This window comes from Hippopotamus amphibius, chromosome 5, assembly GCF_030028045.1.
Source record: "Hippopotamus amphibius kiboko isolate mHipAmp2 chromosome 5, mHipAmp2.hap2, whole genome shotgun sequence".
Lineage (NCBI taxonomy): Eukaryota > Metazoa > Chordata > Mammalia > Artiodactyla > Hippopotamidae > Hippopotamus > Hippopotamus amphibius.
In genome coordinates, this window is record NC_080190.1 from 165,806,870 (window position 1) to 165,827,968 (window position 21,099).

At 41.2% G+C, this 21,099-nt stretch overlaps 1 protein-coding gene across 1 annotated transcript in view; it reads right to left on the minus strand.

Moving 5' to 3' along the window:
- Positions 1-639: 639 nt before the first annotated feature.
- The window catches only part of TMEM71 (transmembrane protein 71), a 28,558-nt gene continuing 8,098 nt past the window's right edge, over positions 640-21,099 (minus strand). The window contains exons 6-10 of the mRNA XM_057736150.1: positions 12,517-12,702; positions 8,815-8,890; positions 5,134-5,195; positions 4,985-5,043; positions 640-1,528 (exon numbers count right to left, since the gene is read on the minus strand). Coding sequence (XP_057592133.1) covers positions 1,490-1,528; positions 4,985-5,043; positions 5,134-5,195; positions 8,815-8,890; positions 12,517-12,702 — 422 coding nt within the window. The 3' untranslated portion in view covers positions 640-1,489. The remainder of the gene's footprint in view (positions 1,529-4,984; positions 5,044-5,133; positions 5,196-8,814; positions 8,891-12,516; positions 12,703-21,099) is intronic.

Consider the following 21,099-nt stretch of genomic DNA (forward strand, 5'->3'; position numbering starts at 1 on the left):
TGGTTATAATGCATGCTGTATTCGTCAAGATTTTCCAGAGAAATAGAACTCATAGGATATACCAAGAACATATGATATGTATGATATATATATATATATATGATGTGACATCTATAGATATATTTATAGGTCTATCACCTATCTATCTATCTATCGAGATTTTAAAGAATTGTCTTATGCAATTGTGGGAGCTAGCAAGTCCACAATTTATAGGGCAAGCCAGCAAACTGGAGATTCAGGTAAGAGTTGATATTGTGGTCCTGAGTCTGTAGGCTGGACACTCAGGCAGCATTTGTGTGTAGCAATCTGTAGGCAGAGTTCCTTTTTCCTCAGGAAACCTCAGTCTTTTCTCTTAAAGCCTTGGATAAGGCCCACCCACATGATGGAGGGTCATCTGCTTTACTTAACGTCAACTGATTGTAAATGTTAATTACATCCAGAAAAATACCTTCATGAAACATGTCAACTAGTATTTGACCAAACCAAGTCATTGATGACTCCATTTATTTATTAGTATAATACTTTTTCAACCAAAAATGCACTAGATACAATTGATATAAAAAGTGATATTTTGACATTCCTGTTTTAAGCAAAGACAATTTTCTCCAAGCAAGTTTCTAGCCAGAGAATGTCATACAAAACAAATCTGAGTCACAGGCCACATTTGCTTTGGGAACATACACCAAGCAAGAGGGCTGGCGACACTGCAGCTCCTGTGACCCAGCAGTGCAGCCGTACCATTTTTATGTATTTCAAAGCACTGTGGTGTTTTGCCTTTATTTCACTCCTAAGGCATTTTTTGTGTGTTATATCTTTATTTGAATTTCAATATGAGTGAAAGGTAATCACGAGTCCAAAGATGACTGAAAACTTGGTAAAGAAACTTGTTCAGAAGAAGAACTCTCTAAACAATGGCTCTCTCCTGCCCATTTTCCATCAGCCATCACCTACTGTCACCACTTCCTGTGAGGCCATTCCTTGGGAAGAACTGCAAACCTTTTCTACATTATATTCTATGTACAAACCGCATTTATTTACTTTCCAGTTGGTGTTGATTGTGTAAATTCCCTTTTCTTGTTCAATTGCAGCAGTTCAGCAAGGAATAGGTGCAGGCAGGCGGGCCCCAGAATCTGCACTGTTAGAAGGCCCTCATGGAATTCTCTAATGAAAATGAATGTTTGTGAACCACTGCCTTAAGGTACAATAGGGGAACATTCATCCAGGTGGTTTGTTCTCTGTCATGTTTCCCAGTCCTTTCCTTTTCAACTGCTCGTGTTTGCAAAGGAAGGACAAATCACTATTATTTTCATAGGCATATTATCATTGTGAGGGCAAAACTGAGATTTTTTTAAAACTACATAACTAAATTAAAATGCATTTTTTCTCAATTATCCACTGTTTCCAATTGTTCACTCTTTGCAATAAAACAGCTGATTCCCAGCAGATTACATATTGGACAACTTCCGGATATTCAGATTGAAGACATTCCTCAGAGCCACTCCTGAATGGTTGTCAAATTTTGGCAAACCTAGATCAGAGAAAGGAGAAAAGAAATGCAGAATCCATCCACATATATAGGAGATGCAGTATCTACTTGACTTACTGCATGAGCACATGTGCACGTACGCATGCACACACGTACACACACACACAACTAGAATGACTAATCAAAACTAGAACAGTGGGGTCCCAGCTCTTTTTCCTCCCACTGGTTCTCAGTTCTCTCCTTTTCCTGGGAGAGGCTACAGAGATTTTTGTCCCTAATCCCAGCTTGGTACTTAGTTAACTACTCTGTTATGTTGTCTTTTTTTTCTCCCCACCCCTTCTCTAATAGAAATTCCTATAAGGTAACAAGTGGGTTTTCCCCATATTTCTACTCCCTAAAGTTGATTCATCTTTCACCAGCTATATAAACATACATTTCTGCATGGACAAGTAGAGAAAAGAGATGTTATTCATTTTGCTACCGTGATGTCATAAATGCAAAATGGACACCCCCGATGTTAACACATTATTGACAACATGGAATACCTCTGATGACCTTCATTTGAAAGGGACCTTTGAGCCAATGGTGAGCAGTAAAGACAGGCTCCAAACTTGCAGACTTTAAATTTAACCAAGAAAGAGGCTGAATAAGAATTGCATTATGGTATGAAAAGGGATGTGACTTGAGAAGTATAAAGTGCTAAAGAACAGGCACCTCATCTAATCTAACTATGTGCGCTGCAGGACAGGTGTGGCAGGGCTGCTCCGTAATGTTTGCTGAACTGAATTCAGTGCTTGTCTGTCATTCCCTTAGATTCTCCTCCTTGATTATTGGAGGAGACTTATGGGTCATTCTTGACTCTTAATGTCAATAACCATATCTTTGGCTTATTGGTTTCTGGATACATTTATATGTGAAGAAGAAGATTGCAAAATCTTAACATGCAGGAGCAGAGCTCTTGGCTCTAAAGGAAGTACTTTAAGAAATTCTACAGCAAATACATTCAACTCAATGAATATTTATGGAGTACCTACTATTTTCCAGGCATTGGATACAGAAATGAAGTCAATAGTCCTTGTGTTCACAGATCTTGAATGCAAGAGTGTGTGTGTATGAGGTCAGGTGGGCAGGAAACAGGAAGAAATGGAGAGGGAATGCGAGAAAAGCAAGTTGAAGTATATACACAAGTAATCAAAGAAGTGATCTTGTTCCATAAATGAAGCCATAGATGAGAGTGTTTAGGATGGAAATATCATCCTAGTCTTGATCTAATTTCATTTATGAGGCGCACAGAACAGTGGGAGATGCCCTTAAAGCAACAGGTGACATAACACCTGCAGGTCAGATGCTGGCTTATCCAGCCTGCCTTCCCTGCCCACCCTCTTCACCTCTCCTGGTCTAGCCAAACATCACTCCTGGTGATCCCACAGCCTCTGTGCTAACTCTGTGCTTGTACTTATCGTATTAAAAATACAACTTCACCTTGCCTTTTACACATCCCTCTAATTAGACTCTGAAATCTCGAGGCCTTGGCATTGTAACCCTGGCACTTAACGACAGTGTCTGACCCTTGGTAGAGACTCCATAAATGTCTGCTGAACATTACTGGACACCCAGTGCAGCACAGAATGCATCACAAATTCATAAACTCTCAATAAAGATTTAGTAGGTTAAGCGATGCCACTTTAGAAATGAAGGGGTAAAATCTTTACAAAGCATCTTTCCAAGACTCCCATAGTTAGTGTGCAAAGAACTACCTAGAGAAGTTGTTAATAAGAAAGACCTCCTCAGAAATTTGGATTCAGAAGTTCTGGAACTGGGATCCATACATCTGCTTTTCAAACAAGCTGGCCCATTGATTCTAGAGCAGATGTCCCCATGCCCGCGAGGGCTGAGTTTCTCAAAGCACGACATGCAAACATCTGCTTCCTTACAGGATGATACTTGTCATTCTGATTAATTGTACATATACAAATTAAAAACCCAAAGAAAATGGATTTCTATAATTTGCACCATCTGACACTTCTGAAAGTTGGGTTACAAACTGACTCTTTGGTTGAAAGTCTTTTGTCCAGACATTATAGGTTAGTCCAGTCCTGACCGGTGCAACATCTCAGCCCTAAAAGCTGAGCATGCATGCCAATCTATAATTAATCTCGTGTGAGACAGGCCTGTGCACAGCCTTGTAGCTAGAGGGAGAAAGGTGGGTATCTTAAAAGAGTTTTAAACAAATGTCATTAATTTATAAGAACTAAAGAATAAGGACTTCTCAGCTGACCTCAGGACCCAATTTTCTAACTATCAGGTTAAATAAAACTTAGCTATACCAACGCCTGACCCTAGAAACCTGGAATGCCAGGAAATGAAGGGAAGCATTGCTCAGCATGTCAGCAAATCAATACTGGCTGGAGTCCAAAATAAAATAAATCTTCACTAAGCCCCACCGTGATTTCAGAATTAACACAAAAATTTCATAAATAAGGCAACAGAGTGTCAAGAGCAAAGGCCAGCAAACTAATCTGAATTACAGACCTCAGCCTCCAAACTCTGGGAGTTGGCCTCTGGCAGCCATATTGAAATGCGCGTAATGAACACAATCCATCTTGCAAGGGGATGGCGCTTTGCAGGCTGTTTGAGATTCTGTGAGCACCTCACCTAGACCCCAGTAATCCTTTGAAATATGCTAAACTATGGCAGTCAGCATATAGGGGGATTGCTAAGTGGGTGAAAGATGGTGGAGAAATCACAGTTTGTAACTGAGATCATTTCGCAGGCAGATTGCCAGCTCTTTGGGAAACTCTAAGATAAAGGCCTTTTAATAGGAGGTATTTATGAAGTACAGTGCTATGAATCTATAAAAGCCCTTTAAAAACTATTTAAAATTTTAAAATTCATATTATTTTCTAAATCTTACTGCCTTAAAAATTAATTCTAGGGGCTTCCTAGGTGGCACAGTGGTTGAGAATCCGCCTGCCAATGCAGGGGACACGGGTTCAATCCCTGCTCCAGGAAGATCCCACCTACCACGGAGCAACTAAGCCTGTGCACTACAACTGTTGAGCCTGCGATTTAGAGCCCATGAGCCACAACTATTGAGCCCATGTGCTGCAACTACTGAAGCCCATGCCGCCTAGAGCCTGTGCTCCACAACAAGAGCAGCCACGGCAATGAGGAGCCTGTGCACCACAACAAAGAGTAGCCCTCACTCACCGCAACTAAAAGAAAGGCCGCGCACAGCAAAAAAGACCCAACACAGCTAATTAAATAAATAAATTAATTAATTAAAAAAATTAATTCTATCTATTTTGGTGTAAGAATTTAGGAGCCAGGTTGATACTACTATCAGGTCTTAGTGGTAACAGAAAGTGTTCTTCAGAACAAATTATCAGGACCTTTTCCGTACGTAGTCACTGCCATCCATTACTCAGCAGAAAGCATACTCAGATATCAGATTGTGGTCATCTTTGTATAAGCGACAGTAACACAGGGGACACTTACCAAGTGCAGGTGGTGACTCAAATAGTTGGCAATGCCGAGAAAGGATGACTTGACAACATCTTGGAAAAGAAAGACAAAATAATTTTGAATGCCCAAAACTGGAGTGAAATTCAGGAATCAGAGCAGTAATTTGGGAAACAGTTACTTACAAGCAATGGTTATCGCCAAGGAGCATGTGAAGACACTGGCTATGATTCCTCCCAGAAACCACCTGAAACAGCAGGATTGCTCAGGCTTAGCAAACTAATAGTATACTTTCAATGCATGAGATATTCTTTTAGACTTACCATAGACGGACAATTTTAGGACTTACTATGAAACTACAGTAATAGAGATAGTGTAATATTGGCAAAGAGATAGAAATATAGATCAATGGAAGAGAATAGAAAGTCCAGAAATAGACCCATACAGATACAAGTTAAGTGATTTTTTTAAAAACAGAGGAACAAAAGCAATGCAATAGAGAAAGGAGAGCCTTTTGAACAAATGGTGTCTAAATAATTGTATAGACACGCAGAAGAACTAACCACCACATAGACGTCACACCTTAACACAAAATGTAACTCAAAATGAGTCATAGGCTGAAATGTAAACCACAAAAGTATGAAACTTCTAGGAAAAAAAACAAAGGAGAAAATCTGTATGCCTACCGCTTCATAACCTTGACAAAAGAGGATGTTAAACTTTGGGGTCTTTGTCAATCTGATGGATGACTGTGTCACAGAGTGGATTTTTTTTCTTTTTGAAGAATAATATCTGTATAGTTTTTGTGCTCAAAATATGAATATTGAAAGAGATTACAAATACAAAGGTGAAAGGAAAATGTCACCAAAAATTCCTACCACCCTGAAGCATTCATGATTAAAATCTGACATCTCTTTATAGGCATTTGAAAAACTTGTTAAAATTGAGCTTTAACAAATTTTGAGCTTTAACAAAACCCCTATAATCACTCAAATCAAGAAATAAAATATTTCTATCACCCTGTAAGTTTTCCTTTGTTGATCCTTTCCACTTTATCCCCCCAAATTAGGCACTGTTCTTACATCTATAGTAACTGATTGGTTTTGCTTTTTCTTGAAAAAAAATATATATACACACACACAATCATACAGACTCTTGTATCTGTCGTCTTTTACTTATATACTATCTATGAGGTCCATCCATGCTGTTGCCCATAGGAATAGTTCTTTTTTAAAAAACCAATTATTTACTTAACTAATTTTTTTTTACCTTAGAATAACTTTAGATATACAGAGAACCTGGAAAAAAATAATACAGATACTTGTATACCCCTCATTCATCTTCCCCTCTTATTAGCATCTTATGAAACATGGTACCTTTATCATAATTATAAGGAACCAACATCAGTGCATCACTAATAGCTCAACTCCACACTTCATTTGAACTTTACAGTTTTTCCCTAACTGATCCATTTTCCAGCATCCCATGTAGGATATCATATGACATTTAGGCATTATGTCTCCTTAGGTTCCTTTGGGCTGTGACGATTTCTCAGACCCTCCTTGGTTTTGATGACCTTGACAGTTTTGAGGGGTACTGGTCAGAAAATGTGGAGAGTGTTTCTCAAGTTGGGTTTTTCTCATGGTTAGACTGGGATTCAGAAGATGCTAGAGGTGAAGTGCCGTCCTCATCGTATCAAGGGTACATGCCATCAACATATCTCACCCCGGTTGATGTTGACCTTCAGCATGTGAGGTACTGTTTGTCAGTTTCTCAACTGTAAAGTTTCCTTTTCCCCCCTCTTTCTAAACACTACTCTTTGGAAGCAAGTTTCCAAATGCAGCTCAGACTCAAGGGATGGGGAGAGTCAAGTCCTCCTCTTAAGAGGTGGGGGGGGGGGGTTTACAGAAATTAACCTGAGAGGATCATTTCATTAACAGTCCTGTGAAATAAAGAAAAGCTTCTATGATCAGCTAAGTTTGGGGAAAGCTAAATTAAATAAAGCTAAACAAGTTTCTTCACCACATTAGTTCACTGAGCCTTTATTATGCTAATACACATTGCCATCCTCCAACTTGGGATATATAATGCAGAATTTTGCAAATTTATTTTTAACTACAGGACTGCCCCCCCCCACCCCTTTTTGTTCTTTTGGTCCCATTATGATCTAAAAATACTTCTCAAACCTCATAATTATCTGGGAAGCTGTTTTAAAGTACGGATTCTCACTAGATCTAAATTGGTATCTCAGGGGATGGGATCCAGGACTTTGTATTTAAAAATACAACTCCCCCAAGTGATGTCGGGAACTTGACTATCAAAACGAGGGACTTGAGAGCAAGCAGCACTTACTGACTGAAGTGCAAGGACCACAAAGACCCCAGGATGTACCATTCATCCCTGTTTCACTGGTTCAGCAAATATCGATGAGCCCCTAGCACAATGTCTCTGTTCTCAAAGAGCTTACAATCTTGTAGGGAGACATAGATCACTAACATTTAAACAAGTGAACGTAAAAAAGGTCAGGTGGTGATAAATGCTCTGAAGAAAAGCCAAGTGAGATGTGCACGATCAAGAATGGTACTCAACCAGGACATGGAAGCAACCTAAATGCCCATCAGCAAATGAATGGATAAAGAAGATGTGGCATGTATATACAATGGAATATTACTCAGCTATAAAAAGGAATGAGATGGAGCTATATGTAATGAGGTGGACAGACCTAGAGTTTGTCATACAGAGTGAAGTAAGTCAGAAAGAGAAAGACAAATATTGTATGCTAACTCGTATATACGGAATCTAAAAATGGTACTGATGAACTCAGTGACAAGAGAAAAACAAGGACGCAGATGCAGAGAATGGACTGACGCAGATGCAGAGAACTCGAGGTTTGGTGGGGTGGGGGGTGAAGGGGAAGCTGAAACGAAGTGAGAGAGTAGCATAGACATATATGTACTACCAACTGTAAAATAGATAGCCAGTGGGAAGTTGCTGTATAACAAAGGGAGTTCTACTCGAGGACAGATGATGCCTTAGAGGACTGGGATGGGGAGCATGGCGGGGGGGGGGGAGTCAAGGAAGGGAGGGAATACGGGGATATGTGTATAAATACAGATGATTGAGCTTGGTGTACCTCAAAAATAAATAAATAAATTAAGTAAAAAAAAAAAAAAGAATGGTACTCTATTTACACAGGGTTGTCAAGGAAGGGCTCTCTGACAATGTGACATCTGAGCAGATTCCAGAAAGAAATAAGGGCACAAGTTATTGTTTCTCCGGAAAAAAAAAATACTGTAGTAGGCAGAATAAATAACAAGTGCAAAGGCCCTGAGGCACAAGTGGGCTTAGCACCAACAGGGCTTGATCACTGCCCTGGAGACTTGGGCAAGAAACGAAAAGGAAGGACATGCTGGACAGAGGGTAGGACAGAAACACGTCTATAACCAGGCAAGAGCATTATGTCCTCGGAGATGCTGCGGAGACATCTTACGTGAGGGTAGAAACATAATGGGAAAGATGGAGTCCCAAAGGGGACGCCGAGTCCCCTGGTGGAGACTTCACATGCCCTTGAATTTCAAGTAGGGTTACTTAGCCTGTATGTATCACAGGGAGTCACTGAGGATTTAAACAAAGGATAATGCATGGTAAAAACCCAATTTCTAGCAAGATCCACTGCCTTTGGTATGTTTTGTCAGGTAATGGGAGGAGGGAGGTGGTAGATAAAAAGGCAAAGAACAGACAGATGAGCAAAATCTTAACCAGAGAGCTACCTAAAATGCTTTGTGGACTAAGGCAAGGAAATCATCAATCAATTACAGCTTCATTAATTATGAAACACCAGTGCAAGAACATAAAATCTGAATTACCTTGCACAGACAGACATGGTTAAGCACGCAGCAAGCAGGATTGCTTGAAAGGAGACCTCTGGTAACAAACTGGTTTCTAATAGGAAAAATATAAATTAATGTATTAGAAATCATGGCTGATTGAATTATCTGGGAACAACAAAATCATACTAACAGTTTTTTTTGATACACCAAAAAAATGATTCTCAACATATGTCAGCTCAAGTAATTTGTCATGGTAATAAGAGCAAATTAATGTTGTACAGGACCACTCATTAGATATCTTCCGAAAATGATCAGCTTTTTCCTATCACTAAAAAAAATAAATGATTACGTTACATAAACAGTTTGGGGCTTGCCTTTTACTTTAATGTTGGGGAAAGGCTTTGTAGAATTTATGTGAATGTCAGAAACCTAACTGGAAGGATGATGATAATATCAATGCCTCAAGTTTGTGGAGTGACTTGTGATTCACAAAGAGCTTTCATACATCAGCTCATCTCACTGACACAACAAAACTGTGAGGCGGGAACAACTATCAAAGTCCTGCAAATGAGAAGACCAAATTTCAAATGATGAACTTCGTCCAAGGTCACACAGCTCTGAGGGGCCAGAACCAAGACTGAAAAACCACATCTAACCAGAACATCATGTTTGCCTAAAACAGGGCAGGGAAAGAGAACGGCAACTTGGCATACGGGGAGTCTCTAAAGGGTAAAAAAAAAAAAGAGAATAAATATTCTGAACTATTTGTCCTTACAAAACTCTTTGCTATCGTAAAATATTTCAGTGCTACTAAGCCCCAGTGGAAATGATTGCAAATTCTCCAGCAGTTACATATGGAAGAGTTAAGCCAGTTGTGACCCTGAGTAAATTCTAATCACCTAAAAGAAATCAGAGCTGGTTTAAGGATTACCACATAAAGATCTAAAGGAAAATAGAACAGACCTCAGCTTAATTTTTGCCAAAGGCTTCAAAAGCTCAGTTTTGCAACAGTTGTTTAAAACTTGGAACAACTTTGAGTTATGAATGTATTTATTTTTGCTATTTACGCTCTGAATGGAGATTGAGTCAGCTAACAAAAACCTGCTTAGTCCATAATGCGGGCGGAACACTGGAGATTGGTAATGCAAAATATAGCAGTTGTGAATGATGTCACTGCAAATGTACAGTATTTCATGTATACTGTGATTTAAATAAATTATTGTGGGTCCGATTGAACACTCAACCATCCTTCTAAAGTGTGTTTCTATTCTTAGCCTCCTCTGATTTCATACAGAATTTGAAACACATTTTTCTCCCAGAAATAAGTCTAGGTTGACAAGCTGCAAAGATCACTAGACTTGAATACTGAAGGACGACTGAGTTTAAACTCAAGTTCTATAAAGATATGCATTGTGTGAGTGTGGACAAGGTGTTCTTTGATTCATTCCATTAGTAGCCGTTCACTTAGCATTTATTTTGACTTAGCTCAAGCGTAACCTCCTTCAGGAAGCCTTCCTGGATGCCTTCAACTCCCCCTTGGCCCATACCTGCTCCCTCTTTGTAATATACCCCACGCATGTCTCCTTCAACAATCTTTTCATACCGAGTTAAAATTGCTGTTTTCTTTCCCTATATTTCCTTACCAGTATTGAGAATAGCCAGCATCTACTTGCTGTTCTTTGGTGGCAGTGCCCATATTTTCCTTGGGAAGTTCCCTTCCCCCTTCTCCTAGGGCATGGTTCCCGTGGAGAGACTGATTTCCTTCCCAGCCTTTGATCCACTCCAAGCCATTTGGAGCTTCACATGCTTATTGACAAAGGGATTGGTTTTGTTGTGTAAATAGGACCCTTCCAGAGCCAACGAAGCCGGCCTTCTTGGCCCTATCTTCAGAAGCCGATAATCTCTCTGCTGGCCTTGAACACGGGACGTTGTAGGCACAGGCCCAGCAGGAACTACTATGGGGTAATAAACAGCATTTGAAAGAGTAAAACCAAAACAGAAGAAAAGAGACTTGTAGAGATTGACAGAAACCTGAAGTCTTTGCCTGGAAGTTTTACTAATATGAACCAATACATTCAATGATTGATTCATGCATTTTGAGTTGGGTTTTCCTCCACTGAACTCAGAAAGCCCTGAGTTGTAATGATGATGCCATGCACGCCTATATGCCACCCTCAGAACCTACATGTGAAGGACATAAAATAGAATCCAGTGGAGACCTTGTCCACTCAGGGCTTCATAGCCAGGCGAGGCAAAGAAAGAGGGTGCCAACAGAGAGATACACGGTGCTCAGTGCTATAGCATCTCAGGGAAGCCAAGTGCTACCCCCACCTGCCAGCAGAGGGCAGAGGAGGCCCCCCAGAGACGGTCTTGTCGGAACTGGACCTTGAAGAAAGAGCAGGGGCCTTCCGGGTATAGCCTGTGGGAGACATTCCAGGCACAACAAAGAACGTGTACAAAGGCTTCCTTGACTGGTCAGAGCTTGAGTATTCTTATCTGTCAAGTGGAGACAGCACACGTAAGTGGTCCTCCACAGTCATGGAGGCCCTGCTCTGTGCTGGGCACTGTACGGGAAGTCCGGAATCTACAGACGCCTAAGACATGGTGCCCATCTCGAAGGAGCTCAGTGGCTGAGATACGAAAGGCAACATGCAAGAGCCGTGCAGGAAATGGGCATGAGAGGGGCAGTCCTGAGAGCTGCAGGAACCCCAAAAGAGGTCACTTGACACCTCTTCCTCAGAAAACAGGGTGGGCTCCCTGGAGGAGGTGGCTGTGCAGACTTAGTAGGTGTCGATCACCTTGAAACTGTCTAAACAATAAACACTGCCCTCTCTGTCATCCCAACACCTGGAAAGGGAACCAAAAAACCCTCAACACTTATCTAATAGCTGTACTAGGAACAAAATAAAGCAGGGCATATTGGTCTTTGGGAGCAGAAGTGGTTAGTGAAATAAATATTCATGATGTGCAGAAGGCAAATAAAGACAAGATGTTATTTGTCTATTTAACCTCAATCTTATGTAACCATAACCTCACATTTTTGGAGTGCTTAGTATACATGACACAATATGCTAAGTGCTTGACACAGATTATTTGAATCCTCTACAAGGTAGGAACTATGATCATCTCTCTTTACAGATGAAAATGTGAAGTTTGGGAGAGTTGGGTAAACTGCTTCTGAGTTCCAGCTAATAAATGGGCGCTGGGCTTTGAACGCTGGCAAGCTGACGACAGAGCATTGAGGCAGCACTGTGTGCAAACACGATTAATCTGATATAAGCAAGCTAGAGATTAAGGGAGATGCTTGCTGAATTTATTTCAGACTTACTACTGACAGGACATACCAATGCCTTGATATGTTTTGACTTCTCTTGCCAGGGGCATAGCAAGAAAGGATGTTCTTTTCTTTCTCTCCTTCATTTTCTTCTTATTGAACGTGTCAAAGGCACAGCTAAGTATGAAGGTGCTAATAACAGACACCTGTGTATGCACGACTCTGCTTCAGCCAAGCTTAACATTTTGCCAAATGTCTTCAGGGTTTTTTTTAAAAAATAAATAAAACACTGCAAAGCCAGTCTTTCTGGTGCCTCTACAATGACACCTCCAAATCAATCACCTCCTCTGTGAATGCGTCACATGGGCACAGGCGGATACCAGAACCTAAGGAGACGTTAGTCATCTCTAGGACGTGAAAGGAAGAATTATTTGGGTGTGGCAAAGATTAAAAAAACAACTCACTTGGATGATCTGATATGTTTTCTTGGAAATGTTCAGAAGCCGTCGATTGGGCCTGAGGAGGTGGGTTGTGGGAGTTTTCTCTGGGGCTCTGAGATGCGACGTGGCTGGCAAAAGAGATTTTCACAGACTCTGCATTTGGCTTCTCCGACTCCCAGTCATCAGTCACAGAACAGTCAAAATCACCTCCTGGAAAGACAGAAGGGTTCAGTGCACGCGTGCGTGCATGCGTGCGTGTGTGTGTGCGCGCACATGTGTGTGTGTGTTTGATGATTTTAATGATCATATCAATGGTCTCAAGAAGGGCAGAGAATTGGAACTGAAAGAGCAGAAAGATATTTTTTCCCAACTTCTGTTTTCATGGCGTGTCTGGAGCACAAAGTGACTAAGGGAAAATAACAGCAGAGAGGAGAGCTTGAGGCAGCCCACAGTTGACAGCCCCAGAGAAGGCGCCAAGTTGGAGGAGTTGGGAAGGGGAGCCATGGTAGAGGGAAAGGCAAAAGCCTCATGGGCCCTGGGAGGGCAGATCCACTGATTCGTTCAATGCAGAATTATTGTCTACCTGCACACATGGCACAGCTCAAGAGGCTGGGAGCAGGAAGTCAAAGTAGATACTGCTGTGCCCCACTCTTGGCTGGAGAGGGACAGGCATGCAAGCCCGCAGTTAGGAGGCAATGAGGTCATGGCTATGCGGAAGCCTGGCAGAAGGTGTCCAGATGGAGCCTAGGAGGGAGTGTCTGAGTGCTTCAGTGGAAACTTGGAGGATGAGTAGGAGTTCTTCCAGAGAGACAGCAGGAAGAGGGTAGTCCAGGCAGACACAGACAGAGGAGGAGGGGGAAGAGGAAGGGAGGAGGGGGTAGGAGGAGGAGGAGAATGGGGAGGAGGGGGAGGAGGAGAAAGGAGGGAAAGAAGAAGAGGAGAAGGAAAGACATTAGCCAGTGAGAGAATGTGGGGGGTTCCCAGACAGGGGCCCATGAGTGTGGGGAGTCCTGGAAGATGGTTCTGGCTGGACCGCTAAGTGGTGGTCAAATCATGAAGGGTCTCAGGAGTCATGCTCACTGGGGAGGTAAGATTTATCTCATGGGCGTGGGAGCATGGGTGTAACATGAGGTGCCTTGTGTGTTGAAGTGCTCACTGAGCAGTGAGAGATAGGGGAGAGGCCCAGCCCTGTTTTGGAAGTTGGGAATGACTGTGGAACTCCAAGAGACACTTGGGGGCCTCATACGACAGTGCTTCTTAACCAGAATTAACTTCTCTCCCCAGGGGACATCTGACAATGCCTGGAGTCATTCTGGGTTGTCACAACTTGGGCAGGGGAGAAGGGAGAGGGTGCCACTGGTATCTAAGGAAATAGAGCCCGGGGATGTTGTTAAACATCCTATAATGCACAGGACAGGCCTGGATACTGAGCCAATGTACGGATGTTTTTGGACACGGGAATTCCTGCCAACCCTGCAGGCTTCCTCCCACCCTCCCACCCACAACTCGCTGCCTTTTGACAAAGCAATCTGCAGAAGCATCCCTGCTGGTTGCCATAGAAAAAGGAAATAGTAAAAAGTGAAACACGCAGAGCATCCCGTAATGATCAGGATGCAGAGGAAGTCCTGGACCTTGTTCACTGCAGCACTATTCGCAACAGCCAAGATACGCAAACGACCCAAGGATCCATCAACAGGTGAACGACTGCAGAAAATCCTGCCATTTGCCAACATCCAGGGAGAACCAGGAGGACATCAGGCTAAGTGAGAAAAGCCAGTCATAGAGAGACAAATACCGCATGATCACCCTTACCCACGAAGCATCTAAAATAGTCAAAAGAGAAATATTGTATGATATGGCTTACATGCAGAATCTAAAAAAAATGATACACAGGAACTTATTTACAAAACAGAAACAGACTCACAGACTTACAGAATGAACTTAAGGGGTAACCCGGGGGAAGTGTGGGGGGAGGGATAGGTAGAGAGTTTGGGATTGACATGTACACACTGCTATATTTTTTTTATTAAAAAAAAAATTGTTTTTGGCCTCACCACCTGGCTTGTGGGATTTTAGTTCCCTGACCAAGGATTGAACCTAGGCCCTCGGCAGTGAGAGCACAGAGTCCACACCGCTGAAAAGCCAGAGAATTCCCCCACTCTGCTATATTTAAAATGGATAACCAGCTAGGACCTACTGGATAGCACAGGGAACTCGGCTCTGTATCATGAACAACCTAATTGGGGAAAGAATTTGAAAAAGAATAGATACATGTATATATAACTGAATCACTTTGCTGTACAACTGAAACTAACACAACATTGTTAACCAGCTATATTTCAATATAGAATAAAAAGTTAAAAATAAAAGTCAAAATCAGAGAAGCAGAGAATAAAATGGCGGTTGCCAAGGGCTGAAGGGAAGGGGGGTATAAGGAGTTGTTCAACAGGTATGAGGTTTCAGTGATGCTAGATGAATAAGTTCTAGAGGTCTGCTGAACGCAGTGGCTACAGGTATCAATTCGCTATTTTACGCACTTCAAAATGTGTTGAGAAGGTAGATCTCGCGTTTTGTTCTTGGTACAAACAAAAAAAAAAACCCCAAAAACTCCAGAAAGGGACACAAGGAAACTCTGGGAGGTGTTGGGTGTCTATTGTCTTGACTGTAGTGATGACGTCACAAGGGGTTTGCAAATGTCCAAACTCATCAAATTATGCATATTAAATATGTACATCTGCATATATCTATTAGACCTCGATAAAGCTGTTTAAATAAAAAACAGGCAGCTATGTGGTCAAATTAACATAGAAGTGAGAAGGAACTGGTAACTTTCATGGCTGATTATGTCTTCTTGAGTGGCATTGAACTAAGATCTGGGAAAATGTGGGTGAGGATATGACAACAGTAAAAATATTCTAGCACTGTTGCCCAGGGCTGCTCTGTCGAACTTAACACTTTGCCACTGAGAGTTAGATGAAATAAAAATGTATCTCATGTAGAATACTGGAAATATTACACAGAATTTCTAAAAGAAGAGATGGCTTTAAAAGGAGAAACCACAAAAAATCTTAACAAAAAAGGATCAAGGAATTTTCATCTCTGAAAAGAAACGGTTTGCCCCCAATACTCACTTTCCCTCAATGACATTTTCTCCCCTCTAACCTTAATAATACATAAAAGAGTCATAATGCCGCAACGGTTTCAGTAAATAGCTCTTTGGTATTAAATTTGAAGATACTAATTTCATTCTGTTTCTCCTGACTTATTTAAATTCAGTGTAGTAGACTTCTGTTTTAAAAGGATAAATCTATTTCTCCCGAGCACATTCCCTATCCTTGCATGTAAAATGGGCATTATTGTTTGCTATAGAGGAAAACGCAAAGCCAAATACAGATGTTGTCATCATAGATATTTAGGAAAGAGGCAGTAGATCAAGAGAAAAACCGCAAACCTCAGGCGGGGGTGCCTTGTCTGAGGTCATCCTGTCTTTCTTTCTTGGGACTGGCAGATATAGGGCGGCAAGTCCTCATTACCCCTCCCTGCGTGAATCCTAGATCCTCTATCGATATGATTCATGGGCTCTGGGGATGCATCCCAAGTTGCAGTATTGGGTCTGGGGAGCTAAAAAACGCCAAGGCTAAAGGATGAATTGCAACTAATGAGGAAAGGTATCTCGACACAGCTGTGGAAGGGGTGAGCTAAGGATAAAAGAAATAGGCAATGACAACAACAACAAAACCCTTTTTAGCCTGAAAAATGAAGCAAAAGAAAATCAGAGGAAGTTAAGTTTTGATTGCATCCATTGCCCAGAGAGAGAACAGCAAAATAGTTTAATTTTGAATTCTTCTCAAGTCTTCTAACTCGGCGGCACTTCCAAAGAAAAATAAATTGCTGATAAAAGTCACGAGGCTTGGGGTAAATCTGGAAAACAAGAAGTCTGGGGAAGATTTGATTACAGTTGACGGCAGAGATGAGAGCTTTCAAAGTCCTGTGTGCACCCGGGTTGACTAATTACTGATTTGGAGGGGGGTGGTTTGATTTGTTATATTTAGAAGATATTTGGAAACCATGAGAATTTTAACAAGATACCTCATGCATGTGCAGCACTGCTGTGGTCCAATTGCTTTAAGATTGTTTGGACATATTTCAAAGAGGCAACGATGGGAAAACAAGATGTTAATTTCCAAATATGTAAAATTCTGCCTTTAGCACGGTGATTCCCAAACTTTAGGTATCCAAGAATCATTTTCCTGAGTTTTGCCGCCTCCCGGAGCCTTCTTAACTCCTAGCCATCTCATATTTCCTTAGATTGTTTCATTATACTCTTTCACTTTAAAGGAAACTTTATATCAATCATTTAAATGTGCTAAAGGAAAAGTAAATGTAAAACAAGTACAATGAAAATGAGACCTTATTTAAAATTTGCCCTAAATACTTTTGTAGGGGAAACCTCTGAGCCTGGTCTTTGTTAAAAAGAGAGAGCAGTGAGTGTTCAAGAGTCTTAAAGCTCCTAGGCTCTAATCTGAACCCTCCTCCTTGGTTTTATCAGAAAGATGGTGAGAGCCGGGACAGCAGTCAGCTTCTCTTTCGCTGTGAGATTCAGCGTTCACTACTGCTGTGTCCTGGAGGCGTCTGCCTCCTCACCCACACTTTGGGAAAACATTGCTTTAGAGAAGAGACTTGCCCCATGTGTTCCAGAAAATCAGCCTTGAACCAAGAGATGGATGTTCCAAGTGCATCAGGTCAGCAGAAGGAAGCCGCTTCTGCAACAGTGTCACCAATGAGAGGAAGAAGCAGCCCACCCTTGAAAGGCAAGGAGGTTTTGATCGTGTTGTACACTAGCATCCAGGAATGAACAGTGAAAGAAGACCTGTTGGCTGCTTAATTAAGAGAGTTATGAAGTACTGGATTTGGAAAAACCTGGTTTTCATTAAACAGAGTGGAATGAAGGTCTAAACCCAGTGTTGCTGACTTTGTCCCCCGAAATAACAGAACTCGATTGAGACAATCCTTTGACAACACAAAGTCAAGGATGAAAAAGTCAGCAACTCAGGGGTGAGCTGTGATTCCTTTAGAGCAAAAGAAGGGCAGCGCCCTGTTACCAAATACATTTTCGCCAGGACCGTTGTAACACGCAGTTTTCCTGCCCCTGCTCTGGTACCTTATCTTTTTGATTAGGACCTTGTTGTCTTTTTACCAATTTAAGTACTTGAAATGATAATATAGCCTGTCTGTTTGCTGTTTCAAGGCTGTGATGTATTTTCCTAGTGTTTTCGGTTTTTAAAAACAAATAAGGTTTAATTTTTCCTCCAGAAAAAAAAAACGTTATTAGAGTCCAGGAAGGCAAATCCATATAGATAGAAAGTAGACTAATGGTCTACTAATGGGGAAGGTGACAGGAAATGGGGCATGACTGATAGTGAGTATGGTGTTTCTCTTTGGTGTGATGCAAGTAAATATTCTAGAATTAGAAAGTAGTCATGGTTTTCTGACCAACTTTAGTATATTCACCAACCTCGTGAATATATTAAAACAGTCACTGAAGTGTACATGTCAATGTGATAAATCTTATAACATGAATTATATCTCAATCAAAGAAGGAGGGCTTCTTCTTACTGCAGGTATCTGTGCCGAGCTGTCAGGGATGTAGGAGTTGACAGGATCACCTCCAGTTGCCTTTTTTTTTTTTAAGAAAAAGTTTTTATGCAACAAGAAAAGCATGATCCATAAAAGGGAAAAAAGCAATAAATTGGACTCCATCAAAATTAAAGCTTTTTCTCTGTAAAGGATCCTTTGGTTAATTTTTAAGGACTTTTATTGAGATATAAATGACCTACAATAAACTGCATATATTTAAAGTGTACAATTTGATATTTTTTTCTTATTAGTAATGTATATATGGCAATCCCCATTTCCCAGTTCATCACCCCCTACCCCCCCCCACCCCCAGGCTTTCCCTCCTTGGTGTCCACATGTTTGTTCTGTACATCTGTGTCTCCATTTCTGCCTTGCAAGGATACTTTTTTAAAATTAACTTTTTTATTGGAGTATAGCTGATTTACAATGTTGTGTTAGCTTCTGCCGTACGGCAAGTGAATCAGCCATATGTTTACACATATCCACTCTCTTCCAGACTTCGTTCCCTTATAGGTCATTACAGAGCACTGAATAGAGTTCCCTGTGCTATACAGTAGGTCTAGTTGCCTTCTGATGAAAGATTCTGAGGAAAGATTGTTTTTTTTGTTTTGTTTTGTTTTGTTTTTTTATTGGAATACAATTGCTTTACACTCTTGTACCAGTTTTTGAGGTACACCAAGGTCAATCATCTGTATTTATACACATATCCCCGTATTCCCTCCCTCCCTCGACTCCCCCCCACCCTCCCTGTCCTGGCCCTCTTAAGGCATCATCCATCATCGAGTTGATCCCTTTGTTATACAGCAACTTCCCACTGGCTATCTATTTTACGGTTGGCAGTATATATGTGTCTATGCTACTCTCTCACTTCGTCCCAGCTTCCCCTTCACCCCCTGCCCCCCCAAACCTCGAGTCCTCCAGTCCATTCTCCGCATCTGCATCCTTATTCTTGTCCTGTCACTGAGTTCATCAGTACCATTTTTTTTTTTTTTTAGATTCCGTATATATGTTAGCATACGATATTTGTCTTTCTCTTTCTGACTTACTTCACTCTGTATGACAGACTCTAGGTCTGTCCACCTCATTACATATAGCTCCATCTCATTCCTTTTTATAGCTGAGTAATATTCCATTGTTTATATATGCCACATCTTCTTTATCCATTCATTTGTTGATGGGCATTTAGATTGCTTCCATGTCCTGGCTCTTGCAAATAGTGCTGCAATAAACATTATGGTACATGTTTCTTTTGGGATTATGGTTTTCCCAGGGTATATGCCCAGGAATGGGATGACTGGATCATATGATAGTTCTATTTTCAGTTTTGTAGGGAATCTCCAAATTGTTTTCCATAGTGGCTGTACCAACTTACAGTCCCACCAACAGTGCAGGAGAGTTCCCTTTTCTCCACACCCTCTCCAACATTTACTGTTTCCAGATTTTGTGATGATGGTCATTCTGACCAGTGTGAGGTGATACCTCATTGTGGTTTTGACTTGCATTTCTCTGATAACTAGTGATGTTGAGCATCTTTTCCTGTGTTTGTTGGCCACCTGTATGTCTTCTTTGGAGAAATGTCTATTTAGATCTTCCGCCCATTTGTGGATTGGGTTATCTGCTTTTTTGGTATTAAGCTGCATGAGCTGCTTGTGTATTTTGGAGGTTAATCCTTTGTCCGTTGTTTCATTGGCAACTATTTTTTCCCATTCTGAGGACTGCCTTCTTGTCTTTATGGTTTCTTTCGCTGTGCAAAAGCTTGTTTTGTTTTGTTTTTACCAGAGGCTTCTTTAAGGCTCCAGGACACACGACCTCTTTACTGAGCTGCACACCCTTAGTCATTCCTTTATATGGTCTTCTTTCATGGTATTGTGCTCTTCTGGTTCTCTGCCCAAGAAATTTCCCCCAAAGTGCCTGTCCTGGGTGTAGCATAGTGAGTACATGCTCAAGATTCCTGGGTTTGAGTTCAGGCTACGCTACTTACTAATTGGGTGGCCCCATGAAAAGTATCTAATTTGCCTTAGTTTTCCCGTTGGTAAGATGGGGATAATCATAATAACCTCTCCTTGTTGTTGCAAATGGCAGGATTTCCTTCTTTCATGAGGCGGAATAACGCTCCACTGCATGTATATACCATATTTTCTTTGCCCATTTATCTGCTGATGGACATTTAGGTTGTTTCCATATCTTTGCTATTGTAAGTAACACTGCAATGAATAAAGATGCTGACCTCTCTTTCAGACCCTGATTTTGATTCCTTTGAATATACACGCAGAAGTGGGATTGCTGGATTACATGGTAGTTCTATTTTTAACTTTTTGAGGAGCCTTCCTACTGTTTTCCATAGTGGCTGTACTAATTTACATTCCCACCAACAGTGCACAACGATTTCCTTTTCTCTACATCCTCACCAGCATAGATGAACCTTAAGAACACTGTGCTACGTGAAATAAGCCAGACACAGAAGGAAAAATGCTGCGTGATTTCGGTATTCCAAGTTTCAGTTCTATAAGATGAATGAATCCTAGAGGTCTGTACAGCATGGCAGCTATAGTTAGCAATTCTGTGCTGTATACTTAGAACTTTGCTAAGAGGGTAAATCTTACATTGCGTTCTTCACACACTTAACACACACACACACACACACACACACACACACACACACACACACACACACAATACTCCCTCATAGATTCCGGAGAGAAGCAATGACATAACATATGGATTTGTTGCAATAGAACTGGTCCACAGCACTCAGTACTATTAGGGATAATTATTACTAGAGCTTCTGTTCAACTTCCTAAATCCCTTTCTTAACTATCCTTTCTGCTCATCCACTTGTTTTCCTCATTTATTTCAAAGACCTCTACTGCTTCTCATATTGGCTTCCAAATCAATATCCAGATCCTTCCTTACTCCTGATCTGTTTTCTTACATTTCTAAACCCCTACTGGCTGTCTGTCTACTTCCCAT